Raw genomic sequence first — 12293 nt, 5'->3', positions numbered from 1 at the left:
AAGTGTGACGCATGTATATTTGGTGCCTCCTTGTACCAATGTTTATGTGCTTAAGTAGTTCATTCGTATTGTTAAAATATCATTCATGTTTAGGACTGCAATTGACCAGTCTTCTTTACCATATTTGCGGATTACTCTGATATTGTCATTACGTTACAAGCATTATAAGCAGTCGAGTGGTGTCTAGAAGTGGGATGGATAACATGCGTTGTTTTGTTCGGGACTCGTCGCAGAGTTGGCTTTCATCCAGTACCATTCACTTCAAATGCCACCGCGTAATCGACTTAGCTGCTGAGTCTAGATTAATTTGTATCAATTGTTTGAATCTTCCCATTAGTGATTAGGACCCCAAATTCCAAGTTGTTTATTGATGATAATCTCACTTAAGTAGCAAAAATTCAACAATTTCAAAACCCGACGATCCACGTTGTCGTTTTAGATTTTAGTGTTATTAACTATTGTAGGTTTAAATTCTCCAAATGCAACGATTGTAATAATTACTAAATAAGCAGATTTTTGCTAACTAGTCATGTAGCTTCATTGTAAGGTTTGCAGCAAGCGATACTAATTAATGTTCCATCAAAAAATAGACTTAGTATCGGAAGCGTACAAAATGTTGGTTACAATTGATGAAAGTAATCGTACTATTCGTGTAGTATACATCAATCGGAATAACTCGTTTGCACAACAATGCGACTCATCACTTGCAATGTGTAGGTGATGCTTGCTGAAGTCTACTGAACTTTTCTGCAAATAACTTAAATGCATGCTATGTAGAACAGATTTGCCTGCGATAGGTCGAAAGTACATTACCACTACATGGGTATCGATATCAAATTTCGAGGATGTGAGTTGAGTGTAACATGTATGATGAAGCTATACTTGTAGCTCAGGCCGATCCTTTTGATTGTCCCTCTTCTGAGTTGGGTCTTTTAATTGCGAAGCATTCATTGGCACCAATATTGGTCGGCAGTATTGACCAGAACAACATAGGAAGCTTCGCAATTAAACCATAGTCTATAGTGTAAACAAGATTAATCTCCTCAAACATCTGATCTTCAGTTCATGGACTATACTTTTAAACGACTTAATTGTCAATATTTAAAGAAATAAACAATAAAACTTGGAAAACCACTGAGCTAATAGATCTTATTTCTTGTTGATTGATGCAAAATCCCTTCCAACGAAAAAGTACACAAAGAAACCTCTTCAGTATGTGAATCATTTGCTTTGCTATCACACTACCTTGCATATATAAAATTTGTTCATACAATTCATTTAAATACTGAATGTTAACAATAATACAAACGAGACAAATAGGATAATAAGCATGAACAACTTTGTTTTAAAAAAAATAAGAAGAAATGAAAACTGTTATCAAGAGTTCAAATTAAGAAACACTGAAAGGAGCAAAACATGCTAAATATTTGTGTGTAACAAACCTATCATCATCCTGTATGGATTGAAAATAATAGTGAAAAATGTGTAAAACTTAAAGGAGAAGTGAATATTCGTTAAGCAAGATTATCCATACTATTATCTGAGAGCAGTAGATAAACGAATGATTGATTGATAACAATAACGTATATGTCAAATTCTAATAGCCTCTAGATAATATGAACAGGAAATGAATAGCACTAACCAAAACTGATAAATTTAAGAATATATGGTCATATATGCACCTAGAAAGATGGATATATCAAAGTAGTTCAATATAATATAGGAGGAGAGGAATTGAGGTTATTGTTACAATTCGAAGTAAAAATTTCTAAAACAATTCACAACTACAAATCAAATTTTCCTAAAGTCATTTGTATATATAACATAGTACTGAATAAGAACAAAAAAAGATTAATAAAGAATAAGCTTTCATCACATAGCACAGATTAGGATACATTGTGTAGTGTTTTTATTTACTGGGAAATAATAATAAATATGTAGAACATTTCAAAATTGATATCCATTCATGCGGGTTAATATTAGCAACGATAATGTACACAATCCAAACAAAATGCGCAAATAAAGGTCAATTGGAAGAAAACTGTAAATTATGCATAAAATTAGGAGAGAAAATGTTTTTGCACGTTTATTTGGACAATGCTGTAGACTAAAATGAGATAAATTTGTTGGAAAGTTATCATTTCTTCTTACTCAGAATCACTGTCATTTACCATTACAACAACACATTCAAACAGAAATGCATTGTCAAACATTAAATTAAAGTATAGTAGTAAATTTGCATTAGTTAAATATTATTAAGATATTGATTTCTCTGTATTGTATGGGTGTCAGGATGCGTAGTAGTGGTGTTGGTGGTGCTCAGTTTAAAAATCATCGAGAAAAACTGTAGACATGAAAAGTCAAGTTAATTTATTACCAGTGTATACCACTAAGGGTCATCATAGATACTTGGGGTGGCCCAGACCGTGTATTCGAGAAAAATACCTGTAGTAATGTAAACAAATTATCTTGATAGATTAGATATGTTGTCACATTTCTTAAAGAATAAAAATTATAGTTATTTAGAATTTAACGACATAAATAAAAGAATTGAGTATTACCTCATGCTTATTTGAAGGATGGTTAGTGTCTACCAAGAGATATCTAGTCCTGACTCTCCAAGTAAGCGCTTTTATATTGACGTATAGAGTCTGTTTTACACAGACAACTAAAAATTTGATGGCTTCTATATTAAGCGTTCTGAAGTAGTCATAGTAATTTCACGGGTGAATATTTGCTAAGGGATTCAGAGCTTTAGTCTCACTCGATCAGCCTATGATTCTGTTTTTAAAACCTGTTCGACTGGAATTATCAGTTTTGTTACCTGTGGTCATTTCACTACTTCGTCAATCAATTGTGCCATCGTAAAGCTAAGTATGCATTCTGAACAAATTAATAAGCAAAAGAGTTTCATTTCTTTTACTAGTTTTAGTTCATCATTATAATTGTAAAGTTCAGAAAGCGTCCCAAGATTTCAGTTAAACCATTCTAGAAGAATTAGTTTGATGCGGATACATCCAAGACGATAACTTGTTCCGAAAGAATGGTACAGTTAATTTTAAACAATTCGGACTTTTAGATAGAAAAATAAATTTAGAAGACTATCATCTGTAACACTTTTAGTGTAAAATAATGACTACACATTTTAGGGCATATTTGTAGAAAAAAGTCTTTGGATTTATTAAAAATATTCTTCAATTTAATGATCATATCTAATATACATGGAATGATCTAAGCAGAATTCTTGAATTGTACAACAGACCCATATGATATTATCTTGCTTGAATATCTAATTCAATATGAAATCATACGCTCTTTCCAAGTGAATCAATAAAACAACTAACCTTATCATTACGTTCACAAAGAAATTTGAATTTCTGTTCACGTTTATGCATGAATACTCCATCTAAGTGTCCAGTTTCAGCTGATCTAACTTCAATAGCTTTTAAACCCCAACCAAGTAATTGACCGGTAGATATATAGGCTACACAAGTTGGAACTTCACCCCATTGGATAACGATATTTTTTGTTAGTTTTCCATTAGTATCTACATAAACACCTTCAGCTAAAAAGAAAATCGATGCAAGAAAGCGGTTTTACAGTAAGTCCATGTTACTCTGTGAAAGGTGCTGATCATAAGAAAATGGATTAAATACAAGTTTTTACTTAATGTAACTATTATTGTTCTGACGATGGTCTTTATTCTTGATAGATAGAGCGAAGAACCACTGAAAAATATGAAAAGTTCCAATGTTGGCAGATAAAATACATCAATTCCAAGGTTAAACTGTTTTCAGTGAAATGTCACTGTAAGGAATTCAGAAGGAAAAATAGTCGCAGTACTGGGAAGTTACAAACCAATTTGATGGCTTACAGTGTTCTATGTAAATAGTCTTAGCGAAAACGCCGATATTTCATGGAATACAAATGAATATGGCTGACAAGTCCCAGACAGTTTGCTTTCATTTAATCTATAAACACTAAAAATTTACTATTGTGGGACAATGAAATGTGAACTAATAAATCGATAGTAATACATGAGTATAAATAAAACTTACTGTCGTAGCATAAAAGTAACTGCATACCACCTGTATTAGGAAGTACTACTATACAATGAGGAGTAATATGTGAATTAATCTAAATATAAAACAAGGAAAAAGCGAAAAAAAGAAACTAAAATTAATACTTTAGGGGGGGGAAACAGTCACTATCTTACAAAAACATTCAACAAGATAAGAGATTTGCAATTTTGAACGTAATCAAATTCGATTACGTGGTCGATTTCTTTAGAAATTAGATTAATGAATAAGTTTTCATCAAATAACTGTCTTGTTAAGTCTCTTTTCTCACGATAAATTTTTGTATGATAATTAAACAGGTATGAATGCTATGATAATCCGCTGTTGTCCTGCTGGGTTAGCTTCCAAATACCACATGATGTTGCGGTCATTTTAGTTAATGTATGATGTCACACTACATAGATATAAGCTGCTATTTTTTCTTACATAGTTCGGATAGGCAAGATATTACTTTTTTATAATAATAACTTTTTAATGAAATACACCAATCCCCAGTGTCCACATAAAAAAATCACTATTCGCGAAAATAAAACTTAGACTCCCTCATTATTACTTTTATTTATGTAAGAAATCTAGCATAGATTTGAAAAATGTTTGCATCTTTATCAGAAGCACAAATTTATGGTAAATGCCAGATGACTCATGCACACATATATCTAATTATTGTATAGTAAACAAGTTTACAAAACGATATCCTACCAAAGAAGGCATATATAAGTCGAATACTATATTTGAATCCAAGTCAATAGCATGAAAACCATCAGATGAACCATATACAACTTTTAAACGGGTGTTCTCTTCAACGGTTAAATCTACCAATAATGGCCGATGTTTGAGTTCAGAGAATCTCTGGTGAAAAATGAAGAAGAAATACAAGGGAAATAAAAATACGACAGATAGTCCTATAAAATATATAACACATTCATATTTAACTAATAATAATAATAATAATAATAATAATAATAATAATAATAATAATAATAATAACAATAATAACAATAATAATAATAATAATGATAATAATAATAATAATAATAATAATAATAATAATAATAACAATAATAATAATAATAGTAATAATAATAATAATAATAATATACAATTTCTGTGAATGTGATTGACAAGAAATCAAGACAGCGATTGGGGTAAATTAGTGGAATGACATTGAAGCATGTTTATTATAATGGTCAAATAGTTCAGTTGATCAATTATATAAAATGAACATTCACGATTGTTATCTCACATTTATCGAATTAGTTTCCTTTTCTATCACAACCTTATCATAAAAGGCTATAATAGTATCCATTTATCTATTAAAAAGTCTACTGAAAGTATTCACTAGGGAGGATGAAATATCACGTAAGATTAAGTCATTACAGTGTTTTAATTAGTATAGCTAGGTTTGCGGACATAGCAGAATTTTTATAGTTTGAATCGACCTGAGTCTAGCTAAACAACTACTGAAAACCAGGAACGACTTGATAGCTTTGTCAGTTTGGTATGGAATTCATTAACAGTGCTCATTTACAACCCCACCTGGAACCGAACCCATGGCCTTCGGTTTCGTTTGCGAGCGTTCAACCTTTAGATCATTAAGCCGACATCCGATGATGTACATGTTTGACTAAAATAGATTAGCGATACTGAGTGACCATCTCCGATTGCCTGTAGTGGACAACTATATCATACAGGACAATGTTGAACTCCACTAGTTATGGCTTCCCACTAAAACTGCGAGAATTGCATCTGGAACCTAGCCACCGGTGAGCATATGATTATTATTAGTAAAGGAAGGTTTGTGTAGATTGCAGAATTTAATAATTCAAATTCACTCTACTACAGTTTTACATCACTGATGAATATACGAAAAAATTTTGCTGGGAACTAGAGAGCCCTGAGTACTAATCAGCTTCTCTTAGTCCAGAATACTCCAGCACTAAATACTCTAAAATCCAGGATATCTAATTATAACATTACTACTGCATATACATAACCGGGGTCCAGAATGAGTAATATGCGATCCCAGCTAATAAGAAAACTTGTGCGTAATTTAAAAGCTTATTTGATGAGCGAAATATATTATTGGCCGACCAACTCAAATACCAAATACAAAGTGCTATGCACAAAAACATCACACTTCAAAAAAAAAAACAGAGAAAACTGAAAGAGGGATTAAAAGAGTTGAGAATATTTGGAAAAAACACCAAAACAAGAAGGCTGAAGGTTAAGTGTATGTTGAATAGAAATTGTTCAACTATTTAGATAAAATAAATAAATGGATAAATGTATTTCTATTTCAATTTATTATAGGCCAAATTACCTACAGTAACAACCATTTTCCTGTGACTCTCTCGCATTAGGGTCCAAAATAAAAACCAATGAAGCGACTATTTTTAGAATTCCTCTAATATTTTTCACACACAAAACTCTATTAACTGCCCACCTCATTTAAATAAAACATTTGCGTTTCACTGTTTGATCACAAAATTCATTCAATGTTATGATTTACTCGTCATATTGTTTAATTCTCAAAATAATGTCCAGTTAAATTAGAAATACTAATAGGATTTGGTTATAATGAAAACTTACTTTGAAAGCCATAAATTTATGATATGGACGAGGTGCCCAAGCATAAATCTCTACAGAATCTCTCAATGCGATGACAAGGAATTTAATTTTTTCATATTTTACTGTGAAAAGAAATTTTAAAAAATCGAAAGGAGTGAAAAAGAAGAAAACAAATTAAACTGTTACTGGTTAAAAAAATTGTTGTGTTTTATTTTTCCGAAAAAGTTAAGCAAAAACTAACATCATCAGAAGCATCCATACTGTTGTATAGTAAGTCTTGTGTATTAGCATATCTTGGACTCCGCGTGTGGTAACAACATAGATCGATCATTTCCAAAACATTCACATCACGTCTTATATCATCTTGCATGACAAATAAAGTTCTATTATTCAGCTAAACAGTGCATATAATATCATAAAGGTGAAAATCATCCAACATACAGAATATTCGGAGCGACTATGTTTATAGAACCAATAGGTCAGTAACGTCTCAAATTTTAGGATATATTTGGAAAGTGGCTAAATTTTCGAAAAAAATTCTCTAAAAACACAAAATTATATATGGATAACACAAGATCGATATAAGCACTATTAAGGGACCTAAGACATCTGGGACCGTACGATATATATATATACTGAGATGATCAGTATAAATTATATTTCAATAGGAAAAATAAGGGAGTGTAACATTCACTAAACAGTAACGCATAGGATACAATCGTATATATACATGAAACATTGAGAATCGGACTTACCAATTTTAAAATGTACAGCACCTTGTAAATTTTCACCGACATTAACCCAACCATTCTTCTTGTCACACTAGTTAAAAGAAAATGAAACGTTAGTAATCGATCTACTTATGCAAATGTTGAGTAATGTTTAAAAATTCATAAGTTAACCTGAAGTTCAGCTGACACGTTTCGTTACAGTTCAGTATTGAAAGAAAAACCGATAATAGTCTAAAAATAATTTTACTTTTAATCGGAAAAGTGGTTAAGGTGCGTCACACACCATTCATTTCGGAGAAGAATTCAATAACTTCAGAGTCTGAAGATGATTATTTTCATTATAGTAAGTTCCATTTCCAGTTTCAATCAACTGGTAACTTAATAGTTGTGTAATATCACAATTGATTGATCACTGGGTGGTGATCAATGTCATGCTTGTCTAGTCCTTATTAGTGCAGATCGAATGCTATCGATCATGTTGCAATGTGGCCACCAGTCTAGGTGACTCGACACTGCGGGCACTATGTATTGAGATTTTAGATGGTGGTTGGAGGTAGTCAACAGGAAACCCTGGACCCGGATTTCGTGCTACTTGGCACTCGTCAGCAAGGTGTACCTGTAATCTTGAGGGAACTGATGCTCCCTGGCGGATTCGATCTGCACTAATAAGGACTAGACAAGCATGACATTGATCACCACCCAGTGATCAATCAATTGTGATTACATCTCAGTCCTACAGGAGGTTAGTCACGGCTCGGATAGCTCAGTGGTAACGTCTCTGACTGTGAAGCTGGGTGACACGAGATCGAATCCGCCAGGGAGCATCAGTTCCCTCAAGATTACAGGTATACCTTGCTGACGAGTGCCAAGTAGCACGAAACCCGGGTCCAGGGTTTCCTGTTGACTACCTCCAACCACCATCTAAAAGTTGTGTAATATGTTTTAGTGTAGATAACCAAGGAATTGGAAATTTTTTGATTTGATTTCTAATAATGTGTATGATTGAAAAGTCCTTCAAAAGGATATACTTCAAGAAGAAATGTTACGAAATAAAAATAGTTGAATACTAAGACCTAAGACTTAGAGAATAATAAAAAGTCGATCTGTCTATACCATTATGACTGACTTTAAGTTATTATCTAAAATCTCCAAGTATGTATCGTCTAACAGACACTAACCAGGAAAGTTTGTAACTCCCAATATGGTTCAGACGAATAATCAATGACTTAGTCTGATCTCCCTTTGGAAATTTTCTCAAGCTGCTCTTTTATGCTAGTCAGCAGAACAAAATGACAGATTCATATTATTGTATACTAAACATTCAAAGAACACTATAATTTACTTACTCCTTCCGTTTTCATAATTTTACTACGAAGCCAAGATAAATAGTAGACGCGTACACGATTTTTACGTCCAGATATAGTAACTAAAATATTCTGACCTTCTAAAACAGCCATCCTTGAAAATCTTCGTCTTGTAATTAAAGAATAAACTACAAAATTTTGATCGGGAAAAAAGTAAAATGAAAACATAACAGATGGATGAAAAAAGAACATCGAATTTTAAATGTGGTCTTACTAACTGAAAAAAAATACTGTTCTAGAATCACAAGTTTAACGGTATACATTAAACACAATTCGAAAGTCAATTTTCTTTCACTGGTCATTAATGGAGCAGAGGTAAAAAGAACAAATGAACTTCTTTATAATAAATGAAAAACAAACATAAAACCTGGAACACAATGATGTAGAGCATATTTCTATCTACATTTAAAAATATTATAGATTGTGTATTAAACAAAATGAGTACATAGATGTATAAACTACTTCAAAGTTAATCAGACAGTTAGTCAGTAATAACCAACAAAGAATCTGGATCAGATCAAGTCAACGTATCTGTTGGGGACGATAGATCCCCAAAACTCATTTTTTTAAAATTTTATCTTATCGATTAACTTATCGATTAAATGTTTAAATAGCGGTCAATTGATGAACTTGTTGATTAATGTTTAAAAATTTTCCATGACAATATCGATTGTAAATATTTGTATAAATACGCTTGATTTGTGTGCTTGACTTGACCTGTAATCTGCTGTTTGCCTGTAGAATACATTTTCTACGCCTTACCAAGACTTCTTGATCGCGTTAGCTGAGTCGGGGACAACGAACCAGAATAGCTATCGAGTCTCTGAATCACTGACCCTTCGTTCCGTTCGAGTAAGACGAATCAGTAGTAGTATTCAAGCTTTAACGAACATAACAGTATCATATCAGCACAATCACGAACAATTATCAAGATAAATGTTACAGTAATAGAAAGACTGACAGTATCAGATCTAGTAGAAAAGATTAAACAGCGTCAAAGCTGATAAGTAGCATGAATAATGAAATACCTATTTTCAGTGATACGTACTATAATTAAGCTGCGGTTCTATGAGTAATGATATTTTCACATAAGAATGCACAATCAAAGCATATAATTCGTCATTGATTGAAGAAAAAATCCACTCAACTACATTTCTTAGTTACGTCATATAAGTTTAAATAAAGGAAAACGTACAAAGTTGCATATTTTGTAAGTTTTTACTTTAAAAAATCAATCAAATTTTCAAATGAACACTCAAAATTCAGTGAATATTATTCCATTCCAACGATTTATGCAATAAGCGTATCCCAGCAAACAATAGGTCAACGCACAGCAACGACAAAAGATTAACAAAATGAAGAGATTTATATTAGATCCTCGAAAATAACATATCTTTCTCCCAAAATCCAATAAATATTGAGGATTTTATCAATATACTCACGAAATGTCTAGAGTCTGCACTCACAGATTGCACTTTATTTATAAATAAAACACGTCTTTACTATTTTTGCATACTTTATAACCAGATGAAAAATTACTCCTAAAAAAAGAAATGAGCCATTACGTTCTACTTTATTGCATATAAAATGATCAAGCGACGAATTCATTTTGAAATCAGAAACAAACCTGCTTTGTTATACACAAATAACACATCTCATGCTAATCTAACTGATCTTCACTGGAATAAAACTTCAGGGAGATGAAGTTAGAGAACACAAAATTTGAGTTTAAACTGAATAAAACACACCTAAAGACGTTTATCGTTTACATCATCAACTGGTTTTATTCAGATAACTATTGGAAACCAGGACAAATTAGGCATCTATTTCGTCCTAGTGTGAGTCTGCTCAGCAGTACTCGTCAAGTAGTTTCGGACAATTTCAGTTTATAGTTAACACATTTCTATTGATGTAAAATTTCATGATTGTGTAACATAATAATGCATGTAAATATGCAATAAGATATATATATATATCTTGGTAATAATCATAGATTTTGAAATTTGTCTCAACTGTTATTTATTTTAACATATAAATATTGGTACAAGGGGGCACCAAATACATATGCACTACACAAGTCACTTGATTTGTGTTTTGGGTTGTGATACTGCCCGGATGCCCAGACCGAAGCAACTGTAATTAAAATCAAAGCAACTCAACTTTATTATAAAACATTTAGAACAATGAAGATCACATTCCAACGAGAGTGATGAAGTCCCAAAATAAAAATAATATTTAGTAATCTTTCTATATTACAGAATTTGCTATAGATTAAATGACTTACCACGACCTTCACCACTACGATCTAATAAAGAAAGACCCGTTTCAAGACCAATCAGTAAATTTACACCCCACATAGATGCACACAAAATTTCCGAATTAAAACGTTTTTTATAAACTTGTATTTCCGGTGTATCATTGTTGTTTAAACTAGAATTTGTTGTTGAAATATTATTTGAAGCAGTTGATATACAACCAGCACCACCGCTAATACTTGTAGGTAATAAATATGAACCAGTTGTAATAACTGTACTTGTTATCGTACTAATTGATGGTAAATTAAAATTCAATAAATTACCACATAATGAATTAGGCAAAGCGATTGATTTGATTAAACCACCACTGTTGCTAGATGATGAAGGATTAGAACTTGACTGTGAAAGTTGTATATCTAACTGGAAATCCAGAAGAGAAGAAAAGAAAGACAAATCAAAGAGAGAAAGGATTTTCTTTTCTTAAAGAAGAAAAAAGGTAATCGTATTGATTAACAAGAGTTATTGAAAAGATTGATTCAACACAATGACAATAATACACAAATTATAAATGATCCATATGTAAAATTCAATCAAGAAGAAACAAGGTGAGAAATCATACACAATGAGTTATATGAACTACGTGAGAAACATAGACAATAACATTGATGAGGTAAAACAAATTAACAAACGTATGAAAGACAAACACTTAAACTATTGAGTTATTGTTGTACGTATTATTAAACATGGGAATTGGAATATCCTATAAGTTGTCAAGTCATCGAGATAAAAATTGAAATGTTCTCAAACTACATTTCAAGCTATCATCCCTTAATACAGGTATATACTTCAGCAAAATGCCGTTTAATCAAATATAATCATTCCATAATCGTAGAAATCAATTACATATATATGTACAGTTATCTTACAAAACATGAAGTGTGTAAGAACAGTGAATTTATTTCAGAACCTCAGTTTTAGTGTTTTGTATAGTCAAAGTAGTTGAACTGAGACTGGCTCATAATTTGTCTTTCGATTAAATTAACCGTTTTGTTATGTCTTATGGCCTATCAAATACAAAACCACCAATGAAAAACTGATTTCTGTGACCTTGTCCCTGTGCCAAACTAATAATTCGTTAACCAGAACTAGCGGTCTTGAGTCCTTATTGGTTCTCTGTACAGTAACTTCTTACCTAGCCCAGCTCGTTCAGTCCAGAATACAAATGCCAGCCTATTCTTTATTAATCGTATATTTCAGACACACTTGGTTTATATGCAAGGAAACCGGACAGCACCG

General features: G+C 32.0%; 1 protein-coding gene across 1 annotated transcript in view; it reads right to left on the bottom strand.

The window, feature by feature from the left end:
- Nucleotides 1-2101: 2101 nt before the first annotated feature.
- Nucleotides 2102-12293, bottom strand: part of MS3_00004507 (uncharacterized protein) — an 87818-nt gene continuing 77626 nt past the window's right edge. Inside the window, exons 22-29 of the mRNA XM_035734119.2 lie at nt 11027-11417; nt 8725-8870; nt 7403-7469; nt 6669-6769; nt 4779-4928; nt 4059-4137; nt 3345-3565; nt 2102-2445 (exon numbers count right to left, since the gene is read on the bottom strand). Of these exons, the coding sequence (XP_035589166.2) occupies nt 2374-2445; nt 3345-3565; nt 4059-4137; nt 4779-4928; nt 6669-6769; nt 7403-7469; nt 8725-8870; nt 11027-11417 (1227 nt within the window). The 3' untranslated portion in view covers nt 2102-2373. The remainder of the gene's footprint in view (nt 2446-3344; nt 3566-4058; nt 4138-4778; nt 4929-6668; nt 6770-7402; nt 7470-8724; nt 8871-11026; nt 11418-12293) is intronic.

The sequence above is a fragment of the Schistosoma haematobium genome, chromosome 1 (assembly GCF_000699445.3).
Source record: "Schistosoma haematobium chromosome 1, whole genome shotgun sequence".
NCBI classification, from domain to species: domain Eukaryota; kingdom Metazoa; phylum Platyhelminthes; class Trematoda; order Strigeidida; family Schistosomatidae; genus Schistosoma; species Schistosoma haematobium.
This window is presented reverse-complemented; position numbering and strand designations above follow the sequence as displayed.